The 18961-nt window shown below is 51.2% G+C and overlaps 2 protein-coding genes across 2 annotated transcripts in view; both read right to left on the reverse strand.

Moving 5' to 3' along the window:
- LOC141996782 (neural cell adhesion molecule 2-like) overlaps positions 1-202 on the reverse strand; it is a 30824-nt gene extending 30622 nt beyond the window's left edge. The window contains exon 1 of the mRNA XM_074969078.1: positions 46-202. Within this exon, the coding sequence (XP_074825179.1) occupies positions 46-106 (61 nt within the window). The 5' untranslated portion in view covers positions 107-202. The remainder of the gene's footprint in view (positions 1-45) is intronic.
- Positions 203-9574: 9372 nt separating this feature from the next.
- LOC141996783 (C-C motif chemokine 17-like) lies at positions 9575-12473 on the reverse strand. Its single transcript, XM_074969079.1, has 3 exons — positions 12105-12473; positions 10628-10742; positions 9575-9995 (listed from the first exon to the last, which is right to left on the reverse strand). Exons 1-3 carry the CDS (start codon positions 12169-12171, stop codon positions 9875-9877), a joined length of 303 nt encoding a protein of 100 aa, XP_074825180.1. The 5' UTR covers positions 12172-12473; the 3' UTR covers positions 9575-9874.
- Between the last annotated feature and the right edge of the window lie 6488 nt (positions 12474-18961).

Raw genomic sequence — 18961 nt, forward strand, 5'->3', positions numbered from 1 at the left:
CTCTGACACCGCAATGAAAACACATCGTTCAAAGGGGAAACTCACCCATACGCAGACAAAGGTGGAAGAGCAAAGGCAGAAAGATGTTTGCCAGCCTGAGGCTCATGTTGGCTTGTACAATGTAGTCCTTCCTTGACGTGGACTCTGCAGCCGCCACCGTACAACAGGGCCTTCTATGAGCCACTCGCTGAGTCTGAGGTTTGCTGTCTCTCTCTCTCTCTCTACCAGAATATTCACTTCTTGAGCCTGGGATGTCAGCGAATGCTCACGCGCCCTCTCTCTCCTGCCACTATTCTGGAGATTGCTCTGTCTCTCCGCTCCCCCCTTTTCTCGCAGTTAGTTCCCCTTTCTACTCACATGCTTCCTCTTGTACTGGTTCCTTGCCATCACATATGATTTCATACGTTAGTTCTATTTGTCGCTAGGTTCTGTATGCAGTTTCATGCTTGGTCAAAGAGAGAGCCAAAAAATTGTCCAAGAGGACTTTATTTTCAGCGGTGGCTTTCACAGGTCACTGTAATGTCTCCTAGAAACCCGCACCCAGCGATTCGAGTGACGTCTAGTGCCCCCACTCACTGTGACGTCAGGAGTATCTGGAGTGACAAGTCAAAGGGAGATGTAGCGAAACAAGTGTGGATCTACTAGTGAGGGCCAGGGCTGCCCAGAGCAGGGGGCAAGTGGGGCAATTTGCCCCAGGCCCCCGGGTCCCGCAGAGTACTAGAGTATTGCGACTGTTTTTTATGGAAGGGGCCCTCGAAATTGCTTTGCCCCAGGCCCCCCGAATCCTCTGGGCGGCACTGAGGGCAACTTCCTGAGTGAGCCTGCTGCCTCTCGACACTTGGAAGGCCCACCCCGCCATCTGTGCTCCTACTGGGGTCGGTGGCAAGACATTCAGCAGGTGTTGAATTTTTGTAGAAGACAAAACCGTGTGAGTCTGGGCTTTAGGGATTACGACACAGTCAGGCCGGACGGCTGCCGGAGGGGCTAAGGAACCAGCTACGTTAGCCCTAGAATGCTAAAGGCCCTTTTCCCTACAAGCTGGGAAGGGGTTACTTCAGGTCAATTAGGGACACCTGAGTCCAATTAAGGGCTGCCTGAAACCTGTTAAAATCTCTCCTGCCGGGGCTGGAGAGAGACAAACTGCTGCAAGGCTGAAGGCAGCAGGGGGATTGGTTTCTCCAGTGTAGAGCCCGCACCCCTCCCCATAGGAGAGACACCCAAAACCCAGCACCTGTTTAGGGGAAGGACTGGTGCCCTGGGGCCAGTGACAGGACAACACCTGCCCCAGTGAGGGGGCCAAGGCAAGGTATTCCCCTTTTGTTTCGGTGCATTATAGACTTTTTCCCCTTTGTTTGGCAGAGGAGCACTCTGCCTGCTGGGAAGGCTCTGAGAACCAAACCCCGAAGAGGGAAGACAGACACACTCCAGAGTGGGTGGCTGACTTTCCCCGGGCCCTGCCCTGCCAGAGGAGGGAGCGCTAAGTCTGGCGAGGCAGAAGGGGTGCCTTGCCACAGGGCGGAAATAACGTGATGGATGAGTGGGAGAAAGAGGACTTCTGCAGCAGCCTTTTGAGAGGATGGAGGAAGGATGGTGGCTGGGGAGCAAGAGGAGGAGAAGGTAGGAGCACAGGGGAAGGTCCGAGACAAGGGATGCTCGGAAGAGGGGGTGGGCAGTGTGTATTGAGAGGGAAGGATGGACTGTGAGGGTGTTTCTCAGATCAGGTGAGTTTGAGATGGTGGCAGGACATCCAGGGAGAGGTGTCTTAGCAACAGGTTGAGATGCGAGCCAGTGCTGGGTTTACAGTGGCGCCATGGAGCCGGGCCCATGCTCAGAAGGGGCCCCGGCGTGCTCTGCTTGCCCTGCGCCCCAAGACCCCGCTGGCTTCCCCCCGCCTACCACTTGCTCCTCTCAGTCTGCCTGCTGGCTGGCCAAGGGCTCCTCTCTGGCCCCCCACCCCTGCTCCTCTCTGCCCCCTGGCTGGACCCCAGTGCACCTCTGGCTCTGGGCAGCCTCTGCTTCCCACCACCTGTGGGCCCCCACCTGTCCCCCCGGAGCTGAGCCGCTTGGGACTGGTGCAGGAGACTGGTCAGTCTCAGCCATGTGTGTGTGTTGGTGGAGGGCTTGGCTGGGACCCTCCCGGCAAGTGTGTCTTGAGGGAGCCTGGCCGGGCTTGCCCTGGCTTGGCTGATCACGCCACTCCCGAGGGGCCAGGGTGATTCCCGGCCCTGGGACCGGCCCTGGCTGTGCTGCAGACTCAGCTGGGCAGACACAGTCGCCTCCCAGCGGGGCCAGTGAGTGCGGCTGGGAGGCAGGGCTTGGGGGAGTGGGTCTGGGGGGCTGCTGGGCTGTGATGGGGCGGGGAGGATCTGGGTGTGTTGGGGCACTAGGGAGTGGGGGTTCTGTGGGGGGTGCTGGGCAGTTGTGGTGGGGCTGTGGGCAGGGGTGGTGTTGTGCAGGGTGCTGTGCATTTGTGGGTGGGTCTGCAGGGGCGCTGGGCATAGTGAGTCTGGGGGGGGCTCTGGCCATAGGGAGTCAGGAGGTGTTGGGCGGGGGGCTGTGTGGCGCGGCATAGGCCCACCCCTGAGGGGAAGGGGCTTGTTGGCAGCACAGGAGCAGCTGCTGATGGAGGGGGAGAGAGGAGAAACCGGAAAGCACAGAGGAGCTGAGGATGAAGGAATGACCAACAATAGCAAAGGGTGCAGATCGAGCAAGGACCATGACAGAGAAAGGCTTTTAGATTCGGCCAAGAGAGGCTCATTGGACTCTCGGGAGCAGAAAGGGCTGAGCCAGACTGCAGCCGATGCAGGAAAAGATATCAAAGCAGAGGGTGTGAGCTGCATGGTGAGGGAGTTGGGTAAAAGGAGAGGGAGGCAATGGGCCAGTCCTTGGAGAGGGGAAAGGGGTCAAGAGAGGGTTTTATGAGGGAACCAGTGGCTGTTAAAGGGGGATGGAAAGTTTTGGTACTAGGCACATCATCGAGAGGATGAGGGAGGGCACAAGAGAAGAAGCTAGTGAAGTCAACGAGGCGGGGATAAGGACAATGGGACAGGAAAAGGAGTCGGAAGAAGAGGGACATCTCCAGGTTAAAAATGAGCATGGTGGAATGGGAGGAAACGAGGCAAGTTCAGGGGGATTGTAGAGAGGAGAAGGAAAGTCTCGCCAGAGACCCTCCATGTTCTCCTTGGGGAAGCTGGTGAGACCATGGGGAGAGAGGGCAGGGCGCAAACGATGTGAAGAAAGAATCTCAAACTGAACTAGAGCCTCCTGGATTTAAAAGAGGGGACTGCTGGCAGGGTGCTGTCCGTGACCGGGCCAGGACCTGGGAACTCCCTCCCTGCTCCCTTGGCACAAAATAAGCCAGATCTATTGACCTTCAGGTCATTCTCCAAAGCCCCTCACTTTCCCTGGGCATCTGGGGAAGGAGGGGAAGCTGAGGGCAGGGGTATATGTGTGTTGTGCAGAGTCTATCCCGTCTTTGGTTTGGTCTGGCTGTTTAAGCAGGACTGTTTAGCGTCTGTCAAAGGCTCCGAAGGGCCCTCAGGAAGGGGGTGTCCTGTGTTTTCTAGAAAGCTAGCTGAAGACAAAGACAGACGTGATCACATTTTGAACACCTGCAATCTGCCGTGGGCAGTGTCTGGTGCATGGAGCTGGGAAAAGCATGACCACTTTCTATCTTCAGTCTCACCACTGGAGATTTCTCATTTTCTAGAAATCCTACGGCACACACAGAAGGAAGTAAGAGAGAAGAAGTGAGACTGGGTGGAGACAGATGGGCCAGCAACCCAGGAGAGGATGTTGCCTGGCATAAGTGTTGATGAGCTAGACCGAGGGAGCGAAATGTGAAAGAAGAGCCCAGGGACGCCTGATCACAGCCACAGAGAGAGAAGTGATGGTTGGAGTGAACTTAGAAGGGCAAACTGGGGCAGGCTGGCCAGGAAAGGGCTAGAAGCAACAGGAACAGAGAATGGGAGCTTGAGACCTTCGTTCAGGGTGGGTGAGAGGAGGGAGCAGCTGTAGAGGCTGAGTGAGATGGGGAGTGTGGGGAAGAAAGGGCAGGGAGCAGGAAACATGGAGAAGTGGAAGTGGAGTGAGGTGGAGCGGGGTTGCTGGGAGACAGCGGGAGGTAAGGGGGAAAGTATGCGGTAGGCATAAGCTTTCTAATGGACAGGCTTACGGGGGAGCTCAGACAAGCCCAGAGCAGGGAGGGGGGAATGGGGGTATGTGTGGGGGGCGAGTGTCGTCAGAAGACAGAAGTTGAGGGTGGATGAAAATCTGCAAGACCAAGAGGATGCATCAGCAGGTGGATGCTGAGGTGGGGCATGGAGAGCAGGTGGCAGGGCTCATGGGTGCAGGGTGGGAAGCCAGGACAGCAAGGTGGAGGGGATGGAGGGTGATGGTGGGGAGAGACAGAAGTGACTTTGGGTCAGAGAGAGCCACAAATCCTCCGTGGCGTGATGCCTTAACGCAGCATTGGGCTGCCTCTTTCAGGCTGTCATATCAATGTCCAAGGTGACGTGATGGCACAACATGACCATCCCAGTGCTTGGCCAGCAAGTCACACTGTGATGAGTCTTGGCCTCCCTGCACCTCTATTCGATGACAGGCTGGAGAGAGCCATGCTGCCAAGTTAGAGCCTAACGAGGCTGGGCACTGGGGTCCCAGTCATCAAGAAGGAGAGGCCCAGGTGTGGGGGCATGTGGCTGTGGGCATAAACTCTGCTTCCCTAAGAGGAGACTCGTGCTTGCATGTTCGCCCTCCAGTCAGTGAGCCTGAGGCCCACTAGCCCATGTTGTGGGGAAGTTCTTGCCTAGCCCGGCCTGAGTTTGCGCATGCGCTCACTCGCTCGCTCTCTATCGCTCTCGCCTATTTTTACATTTCCTGCAGTCTGCCACAGGAGCTAGATGCAAATCAACCTTTGTGCAAATTCACCAATCAAGAAATTCAGTCCACGTTTCCTTCCTCATCTAGGAAGAGCTAAGGGAAGTGAGCACCTTCTGCTCCATGCATGGCTCTACATTTCCTCCCTGCACACCCTTGCTGAAAAGGCCTTTATTTACGTGCCTGAATATGGACACTAGAGGCTCCCAGGAATGAAAATGTTGGCCAGTCTTTCCTTGCTTTTTAAGAGCATGGGGTTACAATGCAGGCTTTTGGGGCCTGATTCCCAATTATTCCCACCATTCATATTCCCACTGCAATTTATTCTCTACTTCCAAGGTCCATGGGAAGCAGAACATGAGTTAGAGCAACCATGAGGTTGCTCTGATTGACACCCTAGGAATCTGCAGGAGCCTTGTAGTCCACAGCAGCTTTCAGGGGATGTAACAACTGCTTCAGCCTGGACAATGGCCCGCGAAACATTCAGCCCTGGCATAAGCTAGTGCAACTCTACTGGAGACACGTCATGTGCTCACTTACAGCCGGGCCAATTGTGGCCGAGGAGCGCAAGGTGCTTGGAGGCTGCTTTTTGCAACAGCAGCAAAATGAATGGTGGGAAATTGCATCATCCCCATTTTAGCGACTCAGTGCTGGGAAAGGCTGAAAGAACTGGCTTTGATCAGAAAACCCAGCCAGTGCCTTTCGGCTAAAGTACCAGCACTTCCGAAAAGTTACCTCCCTTTTCACTCTTATCCCGAAACCATTCTATGGCTTCCTAGTGCTCGAAATAACCTGAGCGCGGGAGAGACAGGCATGATAATGTAACACCGACAGACCCTGGTCGTCAGCGGGCAGGATCGAATCTGGAGTCTCTGGAGCTTAGTGCATGAGCCAAAAGCCATATGGCTCTTAGCTACGGCTGTAGAGCAGACTCCTAATCTCTCTCTAAGGGGTCTCTGTACCACTAGATAGGACAGAACCCCACACCCCGGAGGTGTGTGGGTTACAATATGGCAACCAGGACAAAAAGGCAAGCAGCCAGTGAGCTTCCATGTGCCTGCTAAACCCAGCTCATCTAGTTACCAGATTGGTTACTAAGCTCCAAGCAGTGACACTTGTGCAAATGCACAGAAGACCATAGGACTGCTGCACAAGTGTCAGGGAGAGCATAAGTGAGCCTGCGGGCCCTTTAGTGCTGGCGATGAGGCATAAGGAGGAAAAGGCCCAGCTTCATTCTCAGAGCTCAGGCTCCGTTTACAGGCCTGGGAGCTGGGAAACAAACCCGTGTTTTTAATTGTAAATTGAGCACATTTAATAGTGGGTCCCTGAGATGGCAAACATGGACCCTTAAAAGGTATTTGCACAGGTGCCTTTCAGACTGGACATGCCCTACCAACAGGAAAGGGACAAATCTGACTCCAGTGGAGCCCGATTGTTTCTTTGTTTTTGAAGTAAAAATGAAAGTTAACAAGTGACCTGTGAATTCTTAAATGTCAGGTAGCTTCTCAGTCTGAAATACACTTTGTCAACAGGGCTTAACTAGCTGCCTGTAAACACTCCGGGTCATAAAACAGTTCAGTGGGGACAGGCGGTGAGTGGGAGGTGGCTGGGGCAGAAAGGGTGCCCCCAAGTTAGCGGTGAAAGTGAACTAAAGACCAGAGAGGCAGTCCCCGCCCCTGCGGTGTATTGACCCTGGGGAAATCCTGTTCTCAGCAGCTCACGTTTCCTGCGTCTTCTCTCTACCGTCACATGCAAAGCCAGCAGCACAGAGCCCTGTGACTTCGGTTAGGAGCTGCTGGAGGAAGTTTGGAAAGACGTTCTGTAGCTTTACATCAGGGGAGAGAAGTGGATGCACGAGGGCAGCAGAGGGTCACAGCTGTGAAAGGGGCTGGTGTCAGCATGACTGCAGGGGGGCCGAGGCATGAGAACGAGCTGCTGTACTTTAGAAGGGCCTGATGTGGGCAGCAGAGGCTCACGAATGGCAGACTGATTGCTACAGGCCAAAATGAGTGGAAGCAGCCTCTGGGGGTGGGTGCCCACCTTACGACTGTACCATCAGCAGGGCAAATAGTCCAACCCCCCCAAAGTGAGCCCACTGGTTTCTTCCCGCCCCAGGCAGTGGACTTCATTTGCTGAGTTGTCGTCCTGGGTTTTCAAAGCAGCACTGTAGAGGCTATTGCTCAGGCAACAAAACCAGCAGCTCCTCCCAGGGTGACACGCCCAGACGTGTACACTGCATCCTGGCCCCTTTTCGGAGAGGATACAGGGAGCACAGCCTGGCCCTGATCCAATCACCCGGTGTCCTGCCGTTTGCTGCTCTCTGTGCGGAAGCTCACGAGCAAAATCGCTTGCCCTTCAGTCCCTGCCACCAGCACCCCTGTCTAGTTTGGTCGCCTGCCTTTCCATGGAGCACTCCTGTCCATGGAATGATAAACTCAGGGCTATTCTGGGGCCTGGGCTGGGGGGGGCATGCAAAATGGGAGTGGCATGCAGACATAGCCCTGCCCATCATGACTTACAGAAGGTCACCCCCGCAACACCCCTGAATGCTTCTGCCATGTGACACCCGCCCTGGGGCCTAGTTTGGATGGAATGAGGCACTTCAAGCACAGTTCAGTTCCTGAGAGCAGAATACAGCCCAAGATCTTCGAATGGCTCAATAAAAAACCCAGAGCGCTTAGGGCCTGAGACTAAGGCTCCGACCCCCTGACCGATGCTGAGATTTTAATACATAGAATCATAGAAGATTAGGCTTGGAAGAGACCTCAGGAGGTCATCTAGTCCAACCCCCCCTGCTCAAAGCAGGACCAACACCAACTAAATCATCCCAGCCAGGGCTTTGTCAAGCCAGGCCTTAAAAACCTTTAAGGGGGGACATTCCACCATCTCCCTAGGTAACCCATTCCAGAGCTTCACCACCCGCCTAGTGAAATAGTGTTTCCGAATATTCAACGTAGACCTTCCCCACTGTAACTGGAGACCCTTGCTCCTTGTTCTGTCATCTGCCACCACCGAGAACAGCCTAGATCCATCCTCTTTGGAACCCCCTTTCAGGCAGTTGATGGCTGCTATCAAATCCCGCCTCACTCTTTTCTCTTCATGTATCTCTGTTTGCTGGACTGTAGCGCTCCTGGCATGTGTGGGCTGCTTTTCCCGCCATTATCAACTCCGCTCCCTCGTGCATGCTACCTGCCTCCCCCGGAGAGGCCATCAGGGGCCGTTCCCTCTGGGCTACATGCCCCAGTGAGCTTGCTGTGCTTATGGGGCTTGGGGAGTCTCTTTTTCCACGCGCATTTTGTCACTCCAAATCCTTTCTAAATGTACTGAGGTTGTGAGAGCAAGCAAATAGGGGCTGGGGGGAGACAGGTTTAGCCATGAAGCTGAGGTGGGGGCAGGGTTTCTATCTATGTGGTGCTGACGGGCAGGGCTCTTTCCAGGGAGCTGAGGGGAAGAGGGTCAGCGACGGGGCTGTGTCCTCATTCTTAAGCACTTCCTGGAAGAGCTCAATTCCCCCCTTTGCCCACAGGATGGCAGTGTGGCCCAAAGAATAGGGCGCTGGCCTGGGAGTCAGGGGATTTAGTGTCCAGTCCTGGTTTTGCCTCTGATCCGCTGTGTGACCTGGGACAACCTGTAACCCTTAGCAGCTGTGCTAGCAAAGATCTCACTGCCCAGCTGAGTGTTGGAGCATTCAAAAATCTCCTTTTCCGTGTGTGTGTGTGTTTATATGAACTTTTTGGCACGTGCCACAGAAATGCACTAAGAGGATTTTATGGCTCCACCCCAGGCCCATGGCTTATACAGGGAAGCCAGCTCCTGCTACCTTACAGCTGTGAGGGTGCACCTCTACCTGGGGTTCCACCTGCTTTGCTGGCCCCCTAATCCCATGGGCCGCTCCTGTGGAGAAATGGCAGCCCCTCCTTTTGTGTGGAGGCCAACAGTGGAGAGATATTGGGGGGTGCAAAATGAGTGCAGAGCAGTAACTCCCAAGGGGATGGAGGTAACCTGTGACTACACGCAGGATGGACCTATAAGAATAAATGGTCCGGCAATGGCAGTGAAGTAGTCACAGATGGGGAATATCCCTGGCTCTGTTGAAGGATTGGGCTAAACCAGGGGTTCTCAAACTGGGGGCCAGGACCCCTCAGGGGATCGCGAGGTCATTACGTGGGGGGTCGTGAGCTGCCAGTCTCCACCCCAAACCCCTCTTTGCCTCCAGCATGTTAAATATATAAAAAGTGTTTTTAATTTATAATCTATAACACGGGGGGGGGGTCTCACTCAGAGGCACCAGTACAAGAGTTTGAGAACCACTGGGCTAAACTCTGCATCACCCTGTTTGAAGGCAGGTGCCAGAGATGAGAAGCTGGAGGCCGGGCAGCATTTCACTGATCTGTAGCTTCCCTTGATCAAACACCTCTTTGACAAGGGAGCCAGTTGCCCAGGGCACATGCATATCGTGCCATGAGGAATTACCTTTGGTTGGGTGGTGGCTTTTTTTTTTTTTTAAATTCCTACCCCCTGGCCTGCCCCCTACTGGCCTCATTTGCTGTGCACAAGGGCAATAAGCTGCAGCACTGCCCCCTGCTGCTGGAGCTGGGAGTTTGACAGAAAGGAGCCCCCCGCCCCCCCCCTCCACCCACTCACAATGAGGCTTCCTGATTGTGGCTCTTTCAATGAATCAGCCCGACCAGCCGTTAATGCCAACCTGTGAGGAGCATGAAAAACCACAAACGCTTGGAGTGTAGCAATGAAGCTTTATTATTTGTGCGTCTGTTACAGCTTGTGGGTGTTCTTGCAAGGCCACTTACAGTCTGAAACACAACGTATCTGGCTGTACTGCACAGTGTGTCCTTCTGTAAGTGCACAGAGCTCGCTCTCTCAGGACTGAGCTATCTGTCTGTCAGTGCTGAAACAAGAACAGTCCAGTGAGGTATGTGGAATGAAGACAGGAAATGTTCAGAGACAAGGGGAGGCAGTAGGGTCTGGGGTGGAGCGTTTATTGGTGGTTCTCAGAACGTGAGGTTTGTTTCCTCTTTGCCTGCAAGATTCTGATTGCCCTCTTCACCCAAGGCTTTGAGGGGTCAGCACAGACCTTGCGGTCAGCACGGGTCTCCAACCTGCAAATGGAAAAGCAAGAGAGCTCATTTTAAAGGGGCGCCTTTTTATTTTTATTTGGAAACATCCTGCCCTTCCCTTTCCTTGCATCAGTTTCCCACACCCTTGTCTGTCTTGTAGATTTAGATTGTAAACTCTTTGGAGCAGGGACTATAATTTATATACGTATCTACAGCGCCTGGCACATTGTGGCCATGATCAAGACTGGGGCCTTTAGATGCAATAATAATGCAAATTAGTATTAATAAGTGCTATGCCATTCATACAGATAGGTCACCCTCTTGATTCTTGCTAGGCCGTTTCTTTCAATAACCCTGCAGCAAAATTACTTCTCACTTCTGGAGATTACACAGTGTGAGCTGTAGCTCACGAAAGCATATGCTTAAATAAATTGGTGAGTCTCTAAGTCCTCCTGTTCTTTTTGCGGATACAGACTAACACGGCTGCTACTCTGAAACTACTCTTTTTATAAAGAAAACCTCCCGTATACAAGAGCTTAATGTGACCCTGTGGTCTCTGTAACCGGATGTGACAGCTGGCATCTCAAGCTGACACCCTCTCTGGCTTGCCAGTGAGGTGCGCTGTAACAGGGTCGGAGGACAATCAGCCCTTGGAGGGAATGGTCTTTACTTACACAACAGCTTGTAAGTGACACTCGCTGGGGGTATTGTAGAAATCCACCAGTTTAGCAAGCTGAATGGCTCCAGTCACGTAATCAAAGCAACATTCCTTGGGAGTAGGCGATTTGGCTGTGAAAGAGAGAGTTAGTTAATCCCAAAGCCATTGCATTAGAACTGACTGGTATTGGGATTTCTCAGGGTCTTTGTTCTCCCTTTTAGTCACCTCAGAAAAACTACATTAAACCGGTGAAAAGTGTGGCTGAGACACAGTCTCCACAGGAGTGGGAATTCCCAGGCTAAGATGCAGGTACCAAAGGCAGTTAAGTTTAAGAATCTCTGTCCATTTGGCTACTGTATTGGAGACCTGAATCTGAAAGCGCAAGTTAAAGTTAATGGCGAAGCTGCATATGGGAACACACCTGGGCCACCTGGTACTTCACTGGTGTCATTCTGAGACGCACTATGGCTACAATGAATTTCACAGCTACACTGGTTTGAGCTCAGCTCTGGCTATCTTTCTCCAAACGGGCTAATGATTTCAAGTGTCTCCAGTTTTGGGTGCATAATTTGAGATGCCTTCAAGAGGCCTGCTTTTCAGAAAGTGCTGAGCACCCCACATTTGAAAACTAGACCCCTGGAAAATGTCTCCCTTTGTTTACCCAGAACTTCAGGTACCCAAACTAACTTGGCACTTTGGAAACTGTGGGTCAGATTCTCCTGATTCAAAAAAGCCCAGCCTTTACTTTAGCACTTAAACTAAAGGAAACTCTCCATTAACTGTTAGCAATATAGGACACATGACACACAGTTGAATAAAACTAATTCCATGCTGTAGGGGGCAGTGGTTCAAATACACAGTAGCCAGTACATTATAGTCATTAGAAACAAATTTGCTGAAATGTATTATTTTGGCTTTCCCTCCCTTTATTCTCTAGTACTTAAGGACACTTCCATGAAAACAGATTTTTGTTTCCTAAAAGCTTGCTCTCTGCTGCTGCGTAACCCCAACCTGAAGTCAGAATCCTGTGTCTGTCATGTCACAATTACTTGCCCTGGGAATGATCATAAGGTTACAAGAGGAGTATGGCAATCAAATGGGGGACTAGCGGCAAGAGGAGATGAACCCTTAAACACAAATCCTATTTACATGCAAATCTCGTTAATAAAAGAGGAAGGAATAAAATCTTAATGTTATATTCAGCCCTGCCATAAGTGGGAGCAATTTCCATTGACTCCATTGAGAGCTGGACCTGCTCAGTTCAGGGCTGAATTATGTCTAGTCTATTTTTCTCTACTATTCTTCTCTAAGGTGGTTTCTATAACCCTCACAAAAACCATGGCTGCAGGCCACCAAGTCCCTAATTCCAGACACTTGGGGCTAGAACCTTGGCTGAAGTAAATGGATATAGGTCCACAGATTTCAATGGAACTACTCCTGTCTACACCAGCTGAGGATCTGGCCTCTGCTCATGTATCAAGGTTCCTACTTACCTGTTGCATATTGATAAGAAACCCCCAGGATGAAGGCGGCTAGGAGAGCTGTCCTCAGGCTGATCATGGTGACTTTGGAATGGGTTGTCTTCTGCTGTAGAACTGTTCCTTTCTTCACCAAGAAGCTGTGAAGTTAGATCTTGGAGGCAAAGGCAGGCAATTTATTCTGTCTGTGCTGCCTTCACAAGCCATGTGGCAGAGTTCAGGAGAAAAACCAACCCGGAAAGTGTGGAGAGATTCCACAAAATGTGTCTGATTTTAACTCATGAGGAAGGAAACCCTGAGAACAGCCCTGGAAACCAGAACACCTCACTTCTCCATTCTGAGTAAACTAGCTACTGTTCTGAGAGCCTGGCTTCTGCCAGCTTTGGCTACCACTTGCAGGGTGACCTCCACAGACTCCCAGTCCTGGATTTCCTGCACAAAAAGGTGTATCCAGCCCTTTTTTGGGCAGTTCAGCTATTTTAGCTCCGTCACCCCGTAAGGAAATAATATCGAGCAGTCTGCTACTTTAATTGGAGTTACCACCCTGCCCAGTTGAACCATACCACTGGATTAGTTTTGATTAAAGAATAAAACCGTTTTATTTAACTACAAAGAGAGAGATTTTAAGTGAGTGCCAAGTACAAGGCAGTGAAGCCAGAAATAGTTACAAGGGAAATAAAGATAAAAAGCTTTCTAGTGCTAAAACTTAAATTAGACTTGGTTCAAGATAAAATCGGTACCTCGTGCTTCCAGCAACAGGGCTGATCACATTTCACATCCCCGTTAATTGCGCAAACCTATACAATAGGTGGAAGGGTCTTCCTGAGCTCAGCTGATGACCAGTTTATATCATGGAGGATGAGGACTGATAGCAAGTATAATTTGGGTCCTCTCTTGTGTAACCACAGATGCTAGGCTTAGTGGCTCGACAGTCTGATCCAAGTGCTTTTCAAACTCTGGACATCACCGTGTTCCAAAAAACACTTTATGTCCTGCTCTAATGACCTGATGACCTACTACAAACTGCAGTGGGGAAGGCAAGGGAAGCAAGAGGCTGGGAGTGGGATGTGAGATGATCTCTTTTATGGAAGGACCCTTGCAATGTCCAGGGGTTATCCCCTCCCAATACCAGACCAGGCTTTAGGAACAGTCAAAGAACAGTCCTGAGAATCCATCCCAGATTTTATAAGGAGCCCAGTGGTTGCTGGGACGAGTTTAAGAGTTAGGCCAGGTCTGCACTACAGACCTATATTGGTATAACTACCTCACTCAGAGGTGTGAAATATTCACCCTCCCGAGCAACATTGTTATCCCGACCTAATCCCCGGTATAGACACCTCTCGGGGAGGTGGATTAACTATGCGGACGGGAGAAGCGCTGTGCGTGAAGACAAGCCCTTTGTGTGTGGAATAAAACCGTGGTGCTTAGCTGTGCCTAGCCGGCCATACAAACACAAGTCCTGTGATTACAGACATTGCTGAACCATAGCCTTTGCTCTCTTCTGCCTTCGTTTCTTCTTAGTTCTTCTGGCCGTGAAGTTTTGTGAGCCAGTGGACCTTGAAGACAAAATAGAAATCAGGAGTAAATCCTGAATTAAACCAGCAAATAGCATGCAAAGGCTTGTCTTCTTGTACTGGAGCTGTGGAGAGATGAGCTGGAAGAGGGTTCTTTGCTAACTTCGCAGCGAGCTCAGGAATGGAAGATTTGATATCGGGTGGCACATTGCATCCAAATAAGGTTACATCATCATTGGCCAGAGATGTGCATGCTTTTTTCCAAGGCAAGGAGGCTCAGTTTCTGCCTGGCAGGAACCCAGTTGCTCCTGGCTTTCCCTAACGATCCAGGAAGGGCTGGGGTCTGAATTGCAGGCAGTGAGTCATGTCTCTAAAGTGTCCTGCAGATGAAGTTGTGGATGATGGTGACCTGGTTGTTGGCCTAGGGGAACCTGATCCATGTGTCTTGGGAACCCTTCCCAAATGCAGGTGACTTTCCCAGAGAAGAAGGACGATAGCTTGGGCCTAGGTTCTGCTGTGGATTGCACGCACTCACAGTTGATGTAAATAATAAGAATGTAATGAGTATTCACACCAAATATAAAGCACAAATATATATATTCATTTCAAGGAGTCTGGTGGCACCTTAAAGACTAACAGATTTATTTGGGCATAAGCTTTTGTGGGTAAAAAGACCACTTCGTCAGATGCATGGAGTGAAAATTACAGATACAAGCATAAATATACTGGCACATGAAGAGAAGGGAGTTACCTTACAAGTGGAGAACCAGTGATGACAAGGCCAAATAAATCAGGGTGGATGTGGTCCACTCCCAATAATTGAGTAGGAGGTGTCAATACCAAAAGAGGGAAAATTGCTTTTGTAGTGAGCCAGCCACTCCCAGTCCCTATTCAAGCCCAAATTAATGGTGTTAAGTTTGCAAATGAATTGTAGCTCTGCATTTTCTCTTTGAAGTCTGGTTTTGAAGTTTTTTTGCTGCAGGATGGCTACTTTTAAATCTGTTATTGAATGTCCAGGGAGATTGAAGTGTTCTCCTACTGGCTTTTGTATGTTACCATTCCTGACGTCCGATTTGCGTCCATTTATTCTTTTACATAGAGGCTGTCCGGTTTGGCCAATGTACATGGCAGAGGGACATTGCTGGAGCATGATGGCATATATCACATTAGTAGATGTGCGGGTGAATGAGCTCCTGATGGTGTAACTGATGTGGTTGGGTCCTCTGATGGTGTTACTAGAGTAGATATGGGGACAGAGTAGGCAACAGGGTTTGTTACACGGATTGGTTCCTGAGTTAGTGTTTCTGTGGTGTGGTGTGTAGTTGCTGGTGACTATTTGCTTCAGTTTCGGGGGCTGTCTGTAAGCGAGGACTGGCCTGCCTCCCAAGGTCTGTGAGAGTGAGGGATCCTTTTCCAGGATAGGTTGTAGATCATTGATAATACTGGAGAGATTTTAGCTGGGGGCTGTACGTGATGGCCAGTGGTGTTCTGTTATTTTCCTTGTTGGGCCTGTCCTGTAGTAGGTGACTTCTGGGTACCCATCTCGCTCTGTCAGTCTGTTTCCTCACTTCCCCAGATGGGTATTGTAGTTTTAAGAATGCTTGATAAAGATCTTGTAGGTGTTTGTCTCTGTCTCAGGGATTGGAGCAAATATGGTTGTGTCTTAAGGCTTGGCTGGAGACAGTGGATTGTATGATGTCTCCTGGATGGACAGAAGCCCAGATCCTCAAAGGTATTGTTAGGAATCCAAAAAACTTTGAAGCTCTGGGCCAGAGACCCTACACTTGGCCCTCAGTTCCACAGGAAGTGAGCAAAGGGCAGGGGTGACCTGCTCCCAATCAAACTGTGTTGCTGGAGTGGTGAACTGCTGAATTCTTTCACCACTTGCAGTTTGCTGGGGACTGATGCTTTGAAACCCAGAGCGATTGCATTGCTGTAATCCAGAGGGTGGTGATGAAGGCCAGGTCTTCTCGCCAGGCTGGGAGGCACTCTCCTAGCCACCCAGAGATGGTGCAACACTTTGGTAGAGAACTGGACCCTCTGAGAGCTCTGCCTCTGTGAGGGGTTGCAGAGGAACCCCTAGACGGCGAGCTGATTGTAGGGGTTGTGGGGACACATCCTAGAGCAGTGATCACCCTGCATGCTGCAGACCCTTTGAAATGCCTCCGTTTGCCTACGAGCACAATCTCTGTTTGATTTTAGCAGCCCTTCCTCCCCCGGTGCGGCTATCGGTCAGTTGCTGTGCTAGCTGGACGCCTGTGGTGTTACCTTAGATTGTGAAGCGCAGATCGAGTTGTGTAGCATCAGCATCATGCTGGCCACTCAGCTACGGAGTCCTGTGGAAATACTGAATAGAGTCACGGAGAGAACCGAGCCTTTCGGGACTCAGGCCGGGATGGGTCTAGGGGCTGAGGTGCAGTTTCCCTTCGCTACCCCCGGCCTTCAAGGAACAATTCAAACCATGTTCATGAGATTCCTTGAACCCAAGCCCACCTCCCTCAGGCCATGTTGTGACAGACCCTCCTGAGTGCTATGGAGAGGTCCATGATGTGAAAGAACTGACACCTGCCCCAGACCCATGGGCAGCAAGACCATCCATCAACCCAGGACAGATTGAGGCAGGGGCTATTTTGGCTGTTGAGGGGGAGGTGTGAGATGACGTGGGGAATAAACAGGTCACCTTGGGCCAGATCCTCTGCTGGTGTAAATCTGTGTAGCTCCCTTGAAGCCCACAGAGCTACATCAGTTTACACCAGCTGAGGATCTGGTCCATTGACCCTCAGAAGCAGGCCCCACTCTCCCTCCCCACCACCAGCACACTCCCAAGATGCTTCTGCTGTAGCATTGCCGTGCAGTTTAGCAACTTGGCAGCTCCCGATAAGCATTGTTCTCCCTGGGTTGCACAAGCACGTACAGATTTCTTCATTGCAGGGGCGGGGTGTCCGGGGGGAAGGAGGGCAGGAGGGGAGGCTTGATTTGCAACCTTAAACCTCTAGAAGCTTGAGAAAGTCTCTGCCCTGGCTGTGGTTTCCTTTTCATCTGAATGGAAATTCTGCGGTGCATAAGCACCAGGAGAAAAAAAAAGAAACACCCTAATTCTGCAAATAGGGAAGGGGAAATTCAAGGGAAACGTGTTCTGGCTTGACCCTTAAATGCACTGTGGAAAGAAGTGGTCAGGAAGAATGTGCACACCAGACCATTGTTTCATCCCCTGTCCTGATTGAAACAAAGCAGGGAACAGATACAGATCTCTAGACACTTCCTTAGGGAGGATACCTGCCAGGTCAGCACAGGGTCAAAAAGAGCCCAGCCCAAAATATGCAGGTAACAGAGCCCTAACCATTCAACTCCCTTCTACCTGGGTTTTACTTCTGCTTTCCCCTTCTCTCAGTAGTGACTCTGAGTTTAATTCACCCCTGCCTACAGGGCGTCTAAACCCCACTGAGAGCCAGGACCTGGCTCAAGTAATAATACCTCGTAGATCTCACAGTGCTTTACAAAGGAGGTCAGTCTCCTAATCCCAAGGTATACATGGGGAAACTGAGGCACAGAGTGATGAAGTGACTTGCCCAGCCTCATGGGGAATTAAATGGTACCTAGGCCTCATGCTGGCACTCTGCATTTCACCCTCTCTCCACCTCCGTTTGTCCATCTGTCCCTCTGTCTTCGTTCTCACTGGCCACTCACCTGGGTCCCGAGCTGCTGCTTTTGTAGTTTGTGGCTCTCAAAGTGTAGTCATGTATTTTTGGAACGATCTTATTGACCCTTATTTAAAACAGGGGTTGTCAACCCCATGAGTTCAAAAACCATGAGCTTGGCTTGCAAATCATGACATTTTACGAAATCATAAAAGTGGCCTTTAGGAAAATATCACGAGGCTGGCAATCAAATCGCAAGAGTTGGCAACGCTGCGGAATCGCCTCCTGTGCGTGGCGGATTCGCAGTGTTTCACCTGCAGATCAGTAATCAGTCAACAGAACCCAACCCAGGGAAGCAAGCAGTCACACTCCTGACAACAAAATACATGTACGGGAGCTAGTGAAGAACCTTTGTTCTTAAGCTAATAATGAGCGAGGGCCTGGATGCACAAAACGAGTTAAGTGTTGTGACGCTGACTGTCACAGCACCTGCCTTTCAGGTGCTTAGAAGATCACTGCAATTCACAAACCGCGAGTGAGGAGAGGGTTCACAGCTGGGAATCACTAGCACACGGGCCCCCCTGCAGGCTGGATTCAGGTGCTGATCTCCATGAGGGGTGGGGCTTAGCACACTCCCGCCCCCACTGGTCGTCGTCTCCCATTGGCTAGTTTAGGCAGCCCTTCGAGCCCATTGATTGCAATGGCAGTTAGGAGCCTAAACGGCTTTGAGTTTCTGGGCCAATGTCCCTTTTCCCAGTGAGACGCTACAGGAGTCTATCCCCGTCTTCCTTCATGCTGGAGTGTTCTCTAGGAACAAACGCCTTGTTAACATGTGCCCTGTGACAAGGTCTACCAGGCCGTTGTGGCTCCCTATGGGAGACCCCGGGACCCTACTATTCTGCCCCCTCCCCCAGGAAGGAGCAGCAAAGGTGAGTTCTCCAGACCTGCCAAGAGAGGCCTTATGGAAGCAGTCAATCAGAGCACAGCAGGCTTAGATAAAAGGCACAGCAGGACCTTAGCAGGTCAGTTCCTGGCTGGGACCAGAGCTTATAAGGAAGGGAGCATCTCTCTGGCCCAAGGAGCTCAAGGGACAACCAGAGCTTGGCTCTAGCTGCATTTCTTAAGCTGGGAGAGAAAGACCCTGAGAACTTGACCCCTAAAGTCAGGGGTGGCGAAAAAGGGGTCAGATGGTGGCGAAAAAGGGGCCCAGGGAAGTAGCAGCAATGAATTGAATTGAGAGGTATGGGGCAGCTGCAGATAGGCTCCCTGAGTTCAAACCCAGAGTAGAGGGTGGGCCTGGGTTCCCGCACAGCCACCGACAATGTGGTGTAAATCCTGAGAAATGGACAAGGCTCCTCTGGAAGCCTGAGAGAAGGGCTGAGTTTAAAAGGCCCAGAGCTGGGGCTGAAGACCCTGATGAGGGCAGATGGACAGTTCTTGGTGGACTCTTTGCCATTTTGACTGAGCGGCCTGGCTGGAGGGTTGAGCCACTGGTGACCTGCCAACGGAGGCTGATAACCTACAGGGGGCACCAAGAGTGGGGAAAAGACTTCGGTCTCGCACACAACAGCAGGAGGGGCTCAAGAGATGAGCACCCTCCTTACATGCCCCTGAATAACAGCCTCAGAGCGTTCAGGGTTTCCATTTAGTGCAGAGAAAACCCCACACTTTAATCTTTTACACTTCCTTGTTCTGATTTTTTTTTTCTGCTTTGTACACT

This window comes from Natator depressus, chromosome 12 (genome assembly GCF_965152275.1).
Source record: "Natator depressus isolate rNatDep1 chromosome 12, rNatDep2.hap1, whole genome shotgun sequence".
NCBI lineage: Eukaryota > Metazoa > Chordata > Testudines > Cheloniidae > Natator > Natator depressus.

Excerpts from the sequence above, each read along its gene's own strand:
- LOC141996783 (XM_074969079.1), bottom strand. The coding sequence starts at position 12,171 with ATGATCAGCCTGAGGACAGCTCTCCTAGCCGCCTTCATCCTGGGGGTT. Across the intron at positions 10,743-12,104 it reads TTCTTATCAATATGCAACAG|CCAAATCGCCTACTCCCAAG; the intron begins GTAAGTAGGAAC and ends TCTCTTTCACAG. Across the intron at positions 9,996-10,627 it reads TGTCACTTACAAGCTGTTGT|GTTGGAGACCCGTGCTGACC; the intron begins GTAAGTAAAGAC and ends TTCCATTTGCAG.